The sequence below is a fragment of the Somniosus microcephalus genome, chromosome 3, assembly GCF_052327205.1.
Source record: "Somniosus microcephalus isolate GS21.2 chromosome 3, FLI_Smic_1.0, whole genome shotgun sequence".
NCBI classification, from domain to species: domain Eukaryota; kingdom Metazoa; phylum Chordata; class Chondrichthyes; order Squaliformes; family Somniosidae; genus Somniosus; species Somniosus microcephalus.
In genome coordinates, this window is record NC_140989.1 from 241,423,876 (window position 1) to 241,441,813 (window position 17,938).

Consider the following 17,938-nt stretch of genomic DNA (forward strand, 5'->3'; position numbering starts at 1 on the left):
AATCTTAAACTACATCCGTTACATACAATAACTTCAGGCTCCTTGAGATGAAGGTTAAATTTCTTCTGTCAAATAGAATAAATCCCTCCTTTTGACCAAAAAAAACAAGAATCAAACCTCATGGTTTGAAATATGTATGGTTTAAATACAGGCAGCGTGTAGTATTATGAATCATAAAACTGAATTGATAAAACTGCTGGCACTGATTGCCTGCTGGGTCTAAATAACTCTTTTGTACTAATAAACACAGGATGCACAACTCAAAAATAGTTGTATGGCTATGTAAATTTGCTCAACATCTGACCGACTGTATTCATTCGTATTAGGAACAGAAAGTGCGGCAGAGGTTGGAAGGCGACTTAACATTTCCACTTGAAGAAACATTGGGTACTGAGATCATTAAAATACGAACAAAAAGCAAAGTACTACAGATGCTGGAAATCTGGGACATAATGTTGGAAAAACTCAGGTCAGCCAGCATCTGTGGAGAGAACAGACAAGTTGACATATCGGGCGTGGGCCCTTCGGCAAAATCGGAAGATATTTCTGATGAACAGTGTTTAAAAAGGAACAGAGCAAAGGCAAGGGGGAGGGGAAGTAAATAGAAGGACCTGTAAAGTGTTTAAGGTTAAATGGCAGAAGTAATCTCGTCTCATGTCAACATAACTTCTGCCATTTAACCATCTCCTGTTTTCCACTTTACAGATCATACCATTTGTGTGTGCATGTGACTGGCAGACAGTGAGTTAGTGTTTCCCCTCCCCATTCCCTTCATTGAGTTCTTTATAATCGCTATTCGTCGGTAATATCTTCCGGCTTTGACAAACGGCCCCCACCCGAAACGTCAAATTGCCCGTTCTCTCTGCAGATGCTGCCTGGATTGCTCAGCGTACCCAGCATTTTCTGTTTCTGTGTCATTCAGAATACTGCAGCTTCCTCTCTTGGCAACCTAAGCTATGGATTTTAACATCAAAGTGGATGGCGGAAGAATGCACTCGTTACTGACTCGATCAAAACAAGGCATCTGGCTGTCTGAGGGTTGTTTTTTTTTTTTTGCGCGGGTTGATGGTGTGTTTTATACGTGTAGTGATCTAAAACTCACCATCTATATACGGGGAGTGCTCAACAGAATATACAAAATCAAATTCATAGGCCAGCAATCTGTTTAGCAATTTTAAAGCTGTAACTGAGTTTACTTAACTATTGTTTCATTCTAGTTGATTCTTCACTACGCTATAACGCTTTAAAAAGCAAAAGGGAGCTAAAGAGCAATTTTATCCCAGGTTCTCTTAGTAAGCTGCTATACTTTATGAATTATCATTTGAAGCTTCTTCTTTTAAGTGGTATTTTGATAACGTTTTTATTAAATGACAAAATGAAGATGAGGTTTGTTGGCAGGTAAAGAAAAATGAATTAATCGTATTGTCGCATTTTGATTAGCTAACCATAGATCACAAGTAGATTCATGGAGATATATCCGAGTAGTCTCTGGCCATAGAAGCCTGCATACCATGTTGGAGAACTGCTAATAAATGCATTAAAATGAATCATATCAACATTTTAAGTGCACATTTTACTCTCTTAGGAGACGAGTTTGGCTATAGTTTATTTAATCTCGCAGATTGCCAAAGAAAGGTGACTAAATTCTGACAGATTGTGAAAGAAAGACAGATAGTTGGGGTGGGGGGGAGGAAGAGAAAGGAATTTTAAACTTGAGAAAGGTAGATTATGCGTCAGAATTAATTAGCCAAGAAAAGCTACTGAGAAAGAACTTAATTAAAATCTTACCCTTTCAATTTTTTCATCCAGCATCTTGAAGAACTCTTGCTGACTGTCTGAAGTGTGAATGCTAAAAGGGATATTTAAAAACATGCATTACATTTAAACATATATTAATATTCTGCATAAAGGAACCACATAATGATAATTACTGGCATTTAACATGCGCTTGTTGTTTTGCCTAGACCAAGTACAAGTATTTGCATACTCTACTGCGTACAGTAAGCACTTGGACCTGCAGGGTTAACCAGGTTACAGGCTAGGTTATTATACTAGCTCAGGGGGCACAGTGAACAGAATCGGCCGTCTCCTCCAGATAACAGGGAGTGAGGATGAGACAGGCATGAAGCTGCATAGGAAGTTGAATGTTTCTAGAGAGCAAATAACAGAAATGACAACGGAGAAGGTCATAAACTTAGGTAGCAGTGGGGAAATTAAAAAACAGAACGTGTCAGGAAGGGACAGAAGGTATGGAGTAAAAGGTAAAGTAGTAAAAGGGGAAAAAACAGGAACTTTGGGCTGGATTTTGCTACGGGGGCGGGTTGGAGGTGGGAAACCCACATTCGGGCTTGTTGTCCCGCCTCCATGGAGATGTGGCCAACCCACTGGATTTTCCTCTGATTGACCTTGTTGAGCCCGCCCTGTGGGCTCAGCAGGCCAATTAAGGGCCACCCGGCAACATGTGACGTCAGAGATTGACATTTCATCTGTCAAAAGCTCTTGGCAGATGAAATATCAGTGTTTAGTAGCTGTTTGAAGCTGTCAAGCACTGAAAAACTGCTAATTCAGCCTCAGTCCTTTCTCAGGATAACTTTAAAATCATTTTGCTGCAGAAACCAAGAAGCTGATTTTTTTTTAAAAATCGGAGCTTCTGTGGTTCTTGCAGCCGACTCCCGACACCGGAATGCAGGACTCCTGTAAAGGTAAGTAAAAGTAAGTTAAACTTATTTAGACACTTTAAACACTTGCAAAACACTTACCTTTGCACTCCTGCACCCCTCACTCACCTGAACACTGGGCATCTCGACCCCTCCAAGACCTCAGACCCGCGTCCCGCCTCGAAAACTTTTCGTGGTTTGGAGCTGTCGGGAAGCCCACAAACCAGCAATAAAAATCGCGAATAGGCAAAAAACTACCTGTTAACAGGCAGTTTAATTGCCTTTAATCGCTTCCCGCCTCTGGGAGTCGGGTTCCAGCACTTGTCAGCAACCCGACTCCTATGAAATTGACATGGAGGCGGGTTGGAGGCGGGACCCCCGGATCTCCGATTTTTATCGCCCGCACGCCTCCAACCCGACTCCAGGGGCTTAGGAAAATCCAGCCCTAAGTGTCACAAAACATATTTGAAAGTTCTTTATCTGAATGCACGTAGCATTCGTAACAAAATGAATGAGTTAACGGCACAAATAACTACATATGGGTATGATCTTGTGGCCATTACAGAAACATGGCTGCAGGGTGACCATGACTGGGAATTAAACATACCAGGTTATTTAACAACCAGGAAGGACAGGCAGGAAGGGAGGGAAGGTGGGGTGGCTATGTTAATAAAGGAAGGAATCACTATAATACAGAGAAATGATATTGGGTCAAAGGAGCAGGATAGTGAAACAGTTTGGGTAGAGATAAGGAATAATAAGGGGAAAAAAACTAGTGGGCGTAGTCTATAGGCCTCTGAACAGTTGCAACTCTGTTGGACGGAGTATTAATCAGGAAATAGTTGAGGCTTGTAATAAGGGAACAGCTATAATTATGGGAGATTTTAACTATCATATTAACTGGACAAATCAAATTGAGCAGAGCAGCCTTGAGGATGAGTTCATTGAGTGTATTAGGGATGGGTTTCTTGAGCAGTATGTAACTGAACCGACCAGGGGGCAAGCAACCTTAGATTTGGTCCTGTGTAATGAGACAGGATTAATTAAAAATGTCATAGTAAAGGATCCCCTTGGAATGAGTGACCATAACATGGTTGAATTCCATATTCAAGTAGAGGGTGAGAAGGTTAGATCTCAAACAAGCGTGCTGAGCTTGAATAAAGGAGACTATGAAGGTATGAGAGCGGAATTGAGTAGAGTGGACTGGGAAAATAGATTAAAGGGTAAGACGGTACATGATCAGTGGTGTACATTTAAGGAGTTATTTTACAACTTCCAAAAAAAATATATTCCACTGAGAAGAAAAGGGTGTAAAAGAAAAGATAGCCATCCGTGGCTAAGTAAAGTAATTAAGGATAGTATCTGACTAAAAACAAGGGCATATAAGGTAGCCAAATCTAGTGGGAGGATAGAAGATTGGGAAGTCTTTAAAAGACAGCAAAAAATAACTAAAAGATTGATTAAGAAAGGGAAGATAGATTATGAAAGTAAATTAGCAAAAAATATAAAAACGGATAGCAAAAGTTTCTATAGTTATATATAAAGAAAAAGGGTGGCTAAAGTAAATGTTGGTCCCTTAGAGGATGAGACTGGGAAATTAATGGTGGGAAACATGGAGATGGGAAAAATGCTGAACAAATATTTTGTATCAGTCTTTACGGTAGAGGACACTAAGAATATCCCAACACTGGACAAACAGGGGGCTCTAGGGGGAGAGGAGCTAAATACGATTAAAATCACTAAGGAAGTGGTACTTGGTAAAATAATGGGACTTAAGCCGGATAAATCCCCTGGACCTGATGGCTTACATCCTAGGGTCTTGAGGGAAGTGGCGGTAGGGATTGTGGATGCATTGGTAATAATTTTCCAAAACTCCCTGGACTCAGCAAAGATCCCGGCAAATTGGAAAACTGCTAATGTAACACCCTTATTTAAAAAGGGTAGTAGGCAGAAGGCTGGAAACTATAGACCTGTTAGCCTAACATCTGTGGTTGGTAAAATGTTAGAGACAGTAACGGGACATTTGGATAAACATAATTTAATAGGACAAACTCAGCATGGTTTCATGAAGGGGAAGTCATGTTTGACAAATTTGCTTGAGTTCTTTGAGGAAGTAACATATAGGGTGGATAAAGGCAAACCAGTGGACGTAGTGTATTTAGACTTCCAAAAGGCATTTGACAAGGTGCCACACAAAAAATTACTGCTCAAGATAAAAAATCACAGGATTGGGGGTAATATTCTGGTGTGGGTGGAGAATTGGCTCTCTAACAGAAAGCAGAGAGTTGGGATAAATGGTTCATTCTCAGACTGGCAATCAGTAACTAGTGGTGTTCCGCAGGGGTCAGTGCTGGGTCCCCAACTCTTTACAATCTATATTAACGATTTGGAGGAGGGGACCGAGTGTAACATATCAAAGTTTGCAGATGATACAAAGATGGGAGGAAAAGTAGTGAGTGAGGAGGACATAAAAAACCTGCAAAGTGACATAGACAGGCTAAGTAAGTGGGCAGAGATTTGGCAGATGGAATACAATACTGGAAAGTGTAAGGTTATGCACTTTGGCAGGAAAAATCATAGAGCAAGTTATTATCTGAATGGCAAGAAACTGGAAAGTACTGTAGTACAAAGGGATCTGGGGGTCCTGGTGCACGAAACTCAAAAAGTTAGTATGCAGGTGCAGCAAGTGATCAAGAAGGCCAATGGAATGTTGGCTTTTATTGCTAGGGGGATAGAATATAAAAACAGGGAGGTATTGCTGCAGTTATACAAGGTATTGGTGAGACCACACCTGGAATACTGCATACAGTTTTGGTGTCCATACTTAAGAAAAGACATACTTGCTCTCGAGTCAGTACAAAGAAGGTTCACTCGGTTAATCCCGGAGATGAGGGGATGGACATATGAGGAGAGGTTGAGTAGATTGGGACTCTACTCATTGGAGTTCAGAAGAATGAGAGGCGATCTTATTGAAACATATAAGATTGTGAAGGGGCTTGATCGGGTGGATGTGGTGAGGATGTTCCCAATGATGGGTGAAACTAGAACTAGGAGGCATAATCTTAAAATAAGGGGCTGCTCTTTCAAAACTGAGATGAGGAGAAACATCTTCATTCAGAGGGTGGTAGGTTTGTGGAATTTGCTGCCCCAGAAAGCTGTGGAAGCTACATCATTAAATAAATTTAAAACAGAAATAGATAGTTTCCTAGAAGTAAAGGGAATTAAGGGTTACGGGGAGCGGGCAGGAAATTGGACATGAGTCTAGGTTCGGAATGGTCATGGCCCTGTGGGTAGTGGAGCGGGCCCAGGGGCCGTGTAGCCTGGTTCTGCTCCTACTTCTTGTGTTCTAATTCTGTGTTAGATTTCAGGAGATGGTTTTATTCCTGTTCCTGGCTGGGGTGGAGATCGCCTTTAGAGAAGGTAAGTACTGTAGAAAATATAGGGACAGAGTGATCTCCTAGAAGAGTTTCGATCGCCTAGATGGGTCGGAGAGGAATTTCCCAGATTTTTTCTCCCAAATTGGCCATTGGGTTTTTTATCTGGTTTTTCGCCTCTCCCGGGAGATCACATGGGTTCAGGTGGGATGGAGAGTGATAGTAGATTTGAGGTTAGGATCAGATCAGCCATGATCTTATTGAATGGTGGAGCAGGCTCGAGGGGCCGATTGGCCTACTCCTGCTCCTATTTCTTATGTTCTTTTTGTTTTGGGATTATTAAACCTCAATTGTTCATTAATCCAAGTGACTGTTCCTGGTTAAAAGAATCTGAAATCCCACTGTACCAATGCGCTTAAGAAATTTCACACTTAAACCAATACGCATCTTGTGTGATACACTTAATTCATCATCAGAAATTATTATCATCTCAACCGTCAGTGTCCTATAACCAGCAGTACTTGGCTGCTCCAGACGCAACCCAAGTGTGCAAGGACAAAAACTATAATGATAGAGCTGGATTTTTTTTTATTTTTTTAAACACTCTGTTTGAATGGATACAGTAAGAAAATATCACATGCCCACCATTAGACTTCATTGCAATATGAGTGCCAATACTTCTTTTTATAATAAGTATTCCCATGAGGAGAATTAAATAATAGTTAGCACTGATTTAATCAGAATGTATAATTGATCCAGTATTGGCAACTCTCGCAATTCCATCGTGAGACACGCGATTTCGGAGTGAAATAAAGCTTCACTTGCAATCTCGAGATGGAATGCCTAAATCTCGGGATTTTTTTTTGGGAAAACAAATATGCAGATATGCGCATGCGCAACGAATACATTATGTGCGCGTGTGCAAAAAAAGTAGCAGATTCAGAGTGCTTTCCTGGGGAGCCTCTGCAAGTTTTAATACTGTCCCTGGGACCCTCTATACATTTTCACGCTGTCCATGGATCCCTTGTTCTAATTTCTATGACTGTGTTAGCCACCCAAAGACAATCTGTGCTGTGGATAAGAACCTATGTTTATATAGCCAAAGTGCTTTACAGCCATTGACCAAACAACATTACTTTTGAAGTATGGTCGCTATTCTAATGCAGGTAAGCGTAGCAGCTAATTTGCACACAAATAGTAATGACATAATTAACCCGTGTTTGGATCAGAGATGGGTGTTGACAGTAGGAGAGCTCACCTGCGCTAAGAATGGTGCTATGGAATCTTTTAGATCCACCTGAACTGGCAGGTGGGTCCTCAGTTTGACATCTACTCCTCCCAGTGCTGCACTGAAATGTCAGCCTAGACTAGGTGTCAGCTGTGGCTCAGTGGGTAGCACACGCACCTGAGTCAGAAGGTTGTGGGTTCAAGTCCCACTCCAAAGATTTGGGCGCATAATCTAGGCCGACACTCCCAGTGCAGTACTGAGGGAGTGCTGCACTGTCGGAGGTGCCATCTTTAGATATGCGGATAGGGTGGGAGGAGACTCATGTATAGCATAAACCCCTGTACAAAGCTGGGTGGGCGTGTGTGCTGTGAGGAGGATGCCAAGAAACTCTAGTATGATTTGGACAGGTTGGGTGATTGGGCAGAAGCATGGCAGATGCAATATAATGTGGATAAATGCGAGGTTATCCACTTTGGTGTCAAAAACAGGAAAGCAGATTATTATCTGAATATCAATAGATTGGGAGAAGGGGAAGTGCAACGAGACCTGGGTGTCCTTGTGCACCAGTCGCTGAAGGTAAGCATGCAGGTGCAGCAGGCGGTTAAGAAGGCAAATAGTATGTTGGCCTTCGTAGCGAGAGGGTTCGAGTACAGGAACAAGGATGTCTTGCTGCAGTTGTACAGGGCCTTGGTGAGACCACATCTTGAATATTGTGTGCAGTTTTGGTCACCTTATCTGAGGAAGGATGTTCTTGCCATGGAGGGAGTGCAGCGAAGATTCACCAGGCTGATACCTGGGATGGCAGGAATGACGTACGAGGAGAGATTGGGTCGATTGGGCTTATACTCGCTGGAGTTTAGAAGAATGAGAGGGGATCGCATTGAAACTTATAAAATTCTAACAGGACTAGACAGACTAGATGCAGGAAGGATGTTCCCGATGGCCGGGGAGTCCAGAACCAGGGGTCACAGTCTAAGGATAAGGGGTAAGCCATTTAGGACAGAGATGAGGAGGAATTTCTTCACCCAGAGAGTGGTGAACCTGTGGAATTCTCTACCACAGAAGGCAGTAGAGGCCAATTCATTAAATATATTCAAGAAGGAGTTAGATATATTTCTTAAGGCTAAAGGGATCAAGGGATATGGAGAGAAGGCAGGGACAGGGTACTGAATTTGGATGATCAGCCATGATCTCATTGAATGGCGGAGCAGGCTCGAGGGGCCGAATGGCCTACTCCTGCTCCTATCTTCTATGTTTCTATGTATGGACCCGTTGGCCCAAATAGCCTGTTTCTGTGCTGTACATTCTATGTAACGCTATCGTGAAATGTATTTTACGGTCAGAGTGGAGCCTATCTTTTTTTGGAGCCAAGTCAAGTGTTAATGTCTTATATTAATCCAATTTATGGAGAGTACAGTATTATGGAGAGACCGGCACGCCCTGACCCCCAGCAGCACTGAGTGCTGAGCATTGTGAGATAGGAGCCCAGGTCGTGGGTATTGTAATGTGCTGCCATGTACTAGTTTCAAATAAATTAGAGATTTTCTCACTCCAAGTTAAAGAGGAATCTAATAAAGGGTTTTCAAAATTATGAACAGTTTTGAGAGGGTAAATAGTAAAAGATTGATTGATAATAATTCAGATTGTTAAATGCATCAAAGTCAAAGTGAGAAATGTTTTCACACAGGGTTGTTGCAACATAGGGTGCTTTACCACATGTGGCTTTTGACATAGGCACTGCAACATTACTTAGAAGGAAATTGGATAAGTATTTGAAAAAGGAACGAATACAAAACCATATGGGTAAAGGAAATGGGATTAGGATAGCTTCAGGTGAAAGGTTAGCATCATAATATGGCACAATGGAGCAAATAGTCTTCATCGCTGCTGATTTTATAGTTCAAATTAAAGTTGGATGGACAGGCTAGGATTCTAGAGGGATGAGTTCTTATGGGTTGAATTCCTTTGGTTGGCAGCTGCAGGGACTTCATTGCCTGGTGATTGTTGGGCACCAGATGAGGGGTGGTGATAAAGGGTAGGATTTTAAAAAAGTTATTTATAAAGCATTTTTGGATGCAGTACAGTAATATAGTTTTTGTAAAGAGCTGTGACCTGTTAGAGATTAAATAAAGCCACTAATGATGTTTATAAACAAACTGTCAATCTATACTGCTATATGTTTGAAAAAAATAGAAACTCATGATTTCTTACCAAATTCCATGATTTTTTAAGAGTTTGGCTCATGATTTATGAGACGGTGGGGTTGGCATTACTGTTGATGCAAAGTGGACACTAGTCTGAGAAAACCTGAGACTTAGTTATGTGCGTAGGCCACATAGGTGGAAGACAGGTAAATAGCAAGAATGCAGAATGCCAATCTGTTGAAAAAACATTTTTACTTTGGATACAAAGGCCAGCTGGGACAAATTGTATTACTTGTACAGCAGGGAAAGTCATGCACCACAATACATTTACAGAAGGCACAGTACCAATGTTCAAACCCTCTGTTGACTCAATACCACAGGGAAAGGGCAGGGCGGGGAAAGAGGGGGGTGTTACTAGAAAAAAAGTATAGCCTTAACATATAGCCAGATCACAACTTTCCTATACCAGCACCTAATTGCCTTGATTCTAACTTCCTTCAATGAATCAACCCTATCAATGAGTCATGTATAAAATATGCGTAACAATCATTTTAAAAAAAACAAAGCCTTGCACCGTAGTGTTACTAGATCAAGTGACTACTGCATGGAGTCGAGACTGGAGATATTGCTGCACAGGAGTTCATTTTGTCTGATCCTTAATGTATTATGTTTATACTCATTCTATTTAAGCTTGAAAGAATGTTTGATCAAAGCCAATTAACAGAAACAGCACCAGTACAAGAGGTGAAGTGGATACAACACAGATCAAATGTGGTATAATCTTTTTATCATTTCAAATTTGTTAGTTCAATACCAATATAATTTTTACAACAGCGCTTATTTAAAATTCATGAGATTGGAAGCTGACTGGACCTTGACAAACAAAATGGGTAATATTCACTCTCCTCCCTCTTGCACATGAAAGAAGCCTTTTCTTCATTTGTTTTCACTTTAGAGTCATACAAATTGTCTCCATTGCTACCTTTGCTATTATGTGTGCATAGACCTTAGTGATAGATGTTTTTCTTAGGCAATCAGAGGCTAAATTCATGGACCATCAGTGTATTAGAAGGACAAGGTGCAAATATTTTTGTAGACAGTGGAAGGCACTTAAATTTAACAACGTTTGTGCCTCTGACATTCAGGTATTGCAATTTAGTATAATCCTACTTGCTTTGTTTTGCAATATTTGACTGAACATCATCTTCAGGCTAATCAAAGTGAGGCAGAATTAGTCCACTGCATACTGCGATTACTGCTTTGTGTCTGCTATAAGAGGAAATAACAGCATGTGGTATTGTGGCTAAACGGTCATCTGGTATTGACTTACTACTGCTCAATATCTTGTTGCTTTAAAAGTAAACTCCTGACTGAAGGAAAGCAGCAGATATTAATAAAACAGCAAGTGCTTGAAGTGCACGGTCAGCATTTGGAAGAGACAGATTTGACATTTCAGGTGGGATTCTGGTTCGGAATCCTTTTGAAGGGCTCCACTGAATCATTCGCACATCCTTCTCGATCAGATGTTAACTGGCATGCCGATGCATTTACAGCAATTTGGCACTTTTATTCTTACATTTCCAAAATGTATGTCTTTTTTTTCCCCAAAATAAAACTTGACCAATCTTAAGGCTGGTACCAAAAGGATTGTCATCAAATATTAAAGGCTCTGAAAGCTATCTACTGTTGTTGCATAATTATTTTTCTACATAAAGTGCGTGAGTAATGCAATATCTTGAACTGGAAAGTTTGGGCGAATGATATACTTCATAAATAAACTAAGGTGCGAATAACAGATTCACTGGACCGAATACAAAGCCATGATCTCATTCAGGGATTTAGATGTTGCCATAAACTTCAAGAGCAGTTTATAATGGCAGCCGAACACTGAGCTAATGTCATCACCTTGTAGTTACTGTAAGGTACAAAAACATTTCTATATAATCTGAAGTTGTTGGGGGGCACCTTTTCACAACTAGAATTGCTGCCCTTTTTCCAAGTTGAAGATAAGGGCAAGGCAGGGGGTGAATTTTGAGGTTCGCTTTACAGATGATGCAAATTCATTGAAAGCTTAAAACCTCATGCCTACACAACCTACCACACAGGCCCGTTTATAGAAACTACCTCCCTGACATGAGCAGTTTAGGGTTGCCCTCCAATTATTAAAACAATTATTGCGGTCCTGATAGTTACAGGGAGATGGGGAGGGAGCAGGGGGGGGGGGGGGGGGGGAGCATGCTTGGGAGCATGGGGTGTGGGGGGAGGCCCCGAAATCCCGGAGACACGGAGGTCCTGTCGAATTTAACGGCAGGATCTCATTATCACTGTTTTATTCCACTTCCCGCCCAGCAGCCGGACAGATTGATAGGCTGGCTGGCCGAGAAAGCCAGCGGTAGAAGGCTGCAGCCAGGGACTGTTGGAGACAGTCCCTAGCAATCAGGACAGATCGGGGCTTGTTTGAGGGCGGGGTGGGAATGGGTGGTTGGTGTCCGGCAATCGGGGAGGGAGGGAAGGAAAGATCAGAGGTTAGGGGGTCAGCTGATCATGGCAGCGAGGAGACACCATGAGCGGCAGAAAGGAAGCCGAAGGTTTGCTTGAGGGGCTGGGGGGAGCATGCCTGCTCCTATAAAATTTAAATCGGGCTCCCAATTGCACTGTAGGAGCCTGATTTAAATATTGGAATGAACTGTCCCATCTCTCCAAGACGGGCCACAGACACGCCACACAACCCACCACCATAAAGATGGCAGCAGGCGAGTACTTGACAGGTTGGGGAAACACCCCCCCGGTTTTTAATTTTTAACCCCCACCCGTCATGGGAGGATTAATATTGACCCCTGTATGTCCCAATATGTCTCCACAAAAGAACAGACTAAGTTTTACAAAAATAAAGTGCTACATTTTAAGTTAATAAATGGGCATAATAACAATAAGCAAATTACAATAAGCAAAGCAAGGTCAGCGCAGCTGTTAAATGTAATTTATGTTAACAGCAGCTCAATCTATTAATCTGAAGAACGCAATGCTAAGCGTCTGCACTTGCCATGCCAATAGCAGCCAGCAGAGTGCCAGGCTTAATGATGTTTAATCAGAAGTTTTTATAGCAGCAGAAAATTACACAGTGCTTGTAGTTGCTAAAAGGTATTAATTTTAAAGTCACTGAGATAATTAAAGGGGACAGAGACTGTGGGGAAGGACATTTTATAGAAGAAATAGTCTATTTTCCGGCTGGCATGGAGACCTCCAGTAGGGTCACTTTTTGCTTCTGTGGCATCAACTACCGAGAACTGTCCCATGTATTTTGCAGCAGCTCCATTATAAACAACAGGGAGTGGGGACTCCACACGCCGGGGGTGAGGGACTCCACATGACGGGGGGGGGGGGGGGGGGGAACGGCAAACTACTGGTCTGAGACCCGCTCCAGCTTGCCTGACCCTGGGAACTGGAACATTTGCATTCCGAGCTTGTAGCACGGGTTCATAGAGTTGGTTGACTACAGTTCGACACTCAGTGTTTTGAAGTCACACCACTTACTGTTTGCAATTGAACTCCTCCAGGTCACTCAGTAGTCACACTGGGAGGAAGACCCTACTCAAGAGTTTCTCTGTGCTAACAAGAAAAGTGATGTTTTCATAAAACATTAAATCATTTTGAGGCATGTTTGACATTTTCTTTTCAATTTACGACAGCAAAATCTAGCTTCCAGATCAATCAATAAATATTAGGCGAAAATTAATTGGATATCAAATTTGTCTGACTAATTTTTCTTGTTGGTCATCGCCCCTGTGCTCGTTTACCTACTTTAGCTCCCAGTCCGGCAATGCCTCGATTTTAAAATTCTCATCTTGTTTTTCAAATCCCTCCATCGCCTCACCCCTCCCTATCTCTGTAACCTCCTCCAGTCCCTACAACCCTCTGAGATCTCTGCATATCTCCAATTCTGGCCTCTTGCACATCCCCAATTTTCTTCACCCCACCATTGGCGGCCGTGCCTTCAGCTGCCTAGGCCCTAAGCACTGGAATTTCCCCCCCTAAACCTCTCTCTCATCTTTTAAGATGCTCCTTGAAACCTACCTCTTTGACCAAGCTTTTGGTCATCTGTCCTAATATCTCCTTATGTGGCTCGGTGTCAAATTCTGTCTGATAACGCTCCTGTGAAGCGCCTTGGGACGTTTTACTATGTTAAAGGTGCTACATAAATGCAAGTTGTTGTTGTTGTTGTTAATTCTTTTGCTGATCAAACCGATGAACATCAGTGCTGGGGGAACAGAGCGCTCCAAAGTGCTGCCTGCACATACAGTGTAAAATTGGTGTAAGTTAAATCTCGCTCTTGTACCCCCGACGACATACGTCAACCCCTGCATCAGAAACAGCAAGGTTGCAAAATTCATGTTTCTGACAGCAGCATTTCCTGCAGCTTCATTTGAGTGAAACGGACAAATTTAGCATCTAATTCAGTCAAATTATTAGCAGTATTCTACCTTCAGGCTTCTGTAGTCAGCAGAGAGGCCACTGTTGCATCAGTTTGGGCAGGACTCAACTCAGGTCACAGAGGTGAAAGAGCAATTTTTGTAATCTGCTCCACCAGCCAATCACTCAAATTTCTAATCATTGTTTTAAGACATTTTGGGCTCAATTCAACATATCATGGTGATGGGATTTAACACAATTGTAAATGGACTTATTATTTTAGAAATTAATTCATGTTAGGCTTCCTCATAATTTATGAAGTCTCTCAGAAACATCTCAAAGTGCTTCACATGCAACTGATTACTTTGAAGTTCAGTGACTGCTTTTATTAGGCAATCCCAGCAGCAATTTTGCACACAGCAAGTTTACACAAACAGCAGTCGGAATGTTGTACCAGAAGAATTCCCTTCTCTTCTTCGAATAGTATCATAGGATTGTTAATATGCACCTGAACCACTGAACAAGCAGCTAAGATCTCGGTTTAATGTCTTATCCAAAAAAGACAGCACCTCCGACAGTGCAGCACTTCCTCAGTACCGCACTGGAGTGCCGGTGTTGATTATGCGCTCAAGTCCTGGAGTGGGGTTTGAGCCCCCAACCTTCTGACTCAGAATGCTACCAACTGATATCTACCGACATACTTAGATGCAACTCAGTTCTGGGGAGTGATTGGATACGGGTTATACCTTGCAATTCCCTCAAGGAGTGAATCAAGGGTCAAATTGAGTCATCACAGAGTGAATGAGGGAAAAGAAAAACAGGAGGTGCAAACTAGGCTGCTCTCCAGGACTTCTGAATGGCTGGTTCAGTACAGCTTTGGCAAAGAGCCAGGGGCATGCCGTCTGTCTGTTCTCTTGATCAGGAAAGAAGCAGGGAGATAAGTCTGAATATATAATGGTGCAGAACTTCGGGTCTCCACGGGTGAGTAAGCACAGGGTACTCACCCGTAGGCCCAATGGAAGTGCCGGTTTCCTGCATGCACTGGAAACCGGCACTTCCATTCTGCTGAAAGCAGGGGTTAAGAGGTGGAACGCGTGCGCAGGAGAGGCTGCGCGTGCGCTTCGAACTTATGTTTTTTTTGCAGGTTTTCCTGGGAAGGTAAGTCTGCAGGAGTTAGACATTTAAAAAGCAGTCGTAAGGCCTGCTTTTTACAAGGTAAGTGGTGAATTAATTAAAATTAAAACATTTTTTCCACAGGTTTATTATTTTTAAATACTTTAAAAGAAAGGTAAGTTTATTTTTAGCCCCGTTAGAAAATAAAATTATTTTTTTCAAAAATTTAAATTATTGTTTAAAATAGTTATTTCATGTAATTTATAGTTTATTTAAAAAATGTGATTAAAAAAAAATTATTTGAAGATTTAGTGATGTTTTGGTGCTCGTAGTATTTATAAGTTTGACAGCACTCCCTGTCAAACTTATGAATGGAGCATTCCCTGTTCCGATTGGCTCCCCATGGCCCACGTGATCCCAGGGAATGCATCGAACTAACTGCGCCCCTGGGATACGCAAGCACTGCGCGCCGGCAGTTGGAGCAGGCCCAGGATCGGAATTCCACAGGGGCCCACAGCTCAACGGCCGGTGCGCTAGGTAAGTGCAGGTCGGGGGCTTACACCTGCGGGAAGCCCCCGACCCAAATTTCTGGGCCAATAACAAGGCAAATTGCTGGGTCAAGACAGAAGGGATATTATAATTTTGGAATGGATTGCTCCACTTGCATCGTCAATATAATTTCAGATTTATTACAGCAATGATCTAATTGAATGGCTGAATGGCCTACTTTTGTTCCCATGAAACTTTCTTTTCTGGTCGTAACTTCAGGCGTGGAAGTCACCAAGTGATTTTTTTTCCAGTTCAGAGCAAGAAAACATTTTTCCAGAGAGAAGGAAATAGGAGCTTTAAAAATAATTTTGAGCTATGTAAGCACAGCATCCAATCTCCCATACTTACTGAGCTGAAACACCATGGGGAGCCCAGAGTATTCCCCAGTGAGAAAATCAAAAGGAGTATAGTACCCTTCGCTGGTTCTTGCACACTTCCTAACACCTTGTTCAGAGTGGTTTATGCAAAGGCTTGGAAACAGAAACTCTCTTGACTGCAGCTGTTGTAGGACTAAAGCCTGAAGGGGCAAAAAAAAAAAAACCACTTTTGCCCCATATCCCTTAAAACCTTTGGTTAACAGAAAACGATCAATCTCAGATTTAAAATCAACAATTGACCCAACATCAACTGCCATTTGCAGAAGAGAGTTACAAACTTCTACCATCCTTTGTGTGTAGAAGTGTTTCCTAACTTCACTCCTGAAAGGCCTGGTTCTAATTTTTAGGCTATGTCTCCATGTCCAGAGGAAATAGTTTCTCTCTATCTACCCTATCAGTTCCCCTTAATGGGCCATATTTTGAGACCCCTTAGGGTGCGCGTACGAGGTGTGTACGCGCCCGTAGGGGATGCGCAAGTTACGGGTTTAGGCATGCGAAGGGCATGCGCTATAACCCGGGACTTGCAATCGGTCAAGAATCTTCTTGACAGATCCTCCGCATCACCGGGAGATGGGCATCTGCGGGTGGAGAGTTGCGCTATTTGCATAACTTCTACCCGCTGAATGCCCGTGAAATTCTTACGCCTGGTAAAAGCAGGCGTAAGGCCTGCTTTTACCAGCATAAAAGTGTTTTAAAGATAGAAAAATAAAATTTTAGCAATCATTTATACATTAAAACCCTGTCCAATAAGGTAAGTTTATCTTTAGACCCATTAAAACATAAATTTCTTTTACAAACAATTTAATTTTTGTTTAAAATATTTAATTAAATGGCATTTTAATTAATTTTAAATATGTAATGCTTTTCTTTTATTTATTTCAGGTGTTCATGTATTTTTTAAGTGATCCCCATTCATACTTAAGGGGATTCCGTACGTATGCAACTCCCATAAGTATGAATGGGCATTCACTTCTTTTATTGGTTGGGCCGGCCCACGTGATCCCAGGGGCGCTTGCAAACCGCATCCGCCCCGGGACACGTGGGCCTCTGCCAGGATCGCAATTCTCCATACCTCCCGGGCCACCAGGTAAATTCGTAGAATTTTTACAGGTCGGAGGCATCGGCCTGCGGGAAGCCTCCGATCGCAAATTTTGGACCAATATCTTCAAAGCTTTGATCAAATCACCCATTAACCTTCTAAATTCCAAGAAATACAAACCTAGGTTGTGTAATCTCTCATCGCAATTTAACCCTTAGAGTCCAGGTATCATTCTGGTATCTATGCTGCACTCCCTCCAAGGCCAATATATCCTTCCTAATGTGTGGTGCCCAGGACTGAACACAGTACTCCAGGCATGGTCTAACTAGGGCTTTGTATAGCTGCAGCACGATTGCTAATCCCTTGTATTCTAGTCCTGTAGATACAAAGGCCAGCATTCCATTAGCCTTTTTGTTTATTTTGTGTACCTGTCCATGACATTTTAATGATGATCTATATACATGGACCCCTAAGTCTCTGGCCCTTCATTCGCTTCTAGCTTTTCACCATTTAGAAAGTACTCTGATCTATCTTTTTAGGTTCAAAGGGGTTGACCTCACATTTGCCTATATTGAAATCCATTTGCCAGAGTTTGGCCATTCACTTAATCTATTAATATCTCTTTGTAATTTTATGCTTCCAGCTACACTGCTTACAATGCTGCTTGTCTTTGTGTTATCAGCAAACTTGGATATGTGGCTCTCTATCCCGTTATCTAAGTAATTAATAAATAAAGTGAATAGTTGAGGCCCCAACACAGTTCCCTTTGGGACGCCACTAGTCTTGATAATGGGCAAGTATTCTAACTGACAGGAGAGCTGAAGAAAGTAAAAGAACGAACAAACTTATAGCGCCTTTCATGACCTCAGTATGTTTCAAAGCAGTGAAGAACTTTTTGACGTGTAGTCACTGTTGTAATGTAGGAACCACTACAGCCACATTGCTTACATCAAGGTCCCACAACCAACAATGAGATAATGGCGGGTATTATGTTTTAGTGGTGTTGGTTGAGGGGTAAATATTGGCCAGGGCTCCGGGGAGAACTCC

The 17,938-nt window shown here is 42.1% G+C and overlaps 1 protein-coding gene across 1 annotated transcript in view; it reads right to left on the bottom strand.

Annotated features, from left to right (window-relative positions):
• Positions 1-17,938, bottom strand: part of LOC147121772 (uncharacterized protein C1orf21-like) — an 82,665-nt gene that overhangs the window by 8,387 nt on the left and 56,340 nt on the right. The window contains exon 3 of the mRNA XM_085982265.1: positions 1,789-1,849. Coding sequence (XP_085838391.1) covers positions 1,789-1,849 — 61 coding nt within the window. The remainder of the gene's footprint in view (positions 1-1,788; positions 1,850-17,938) is intronic.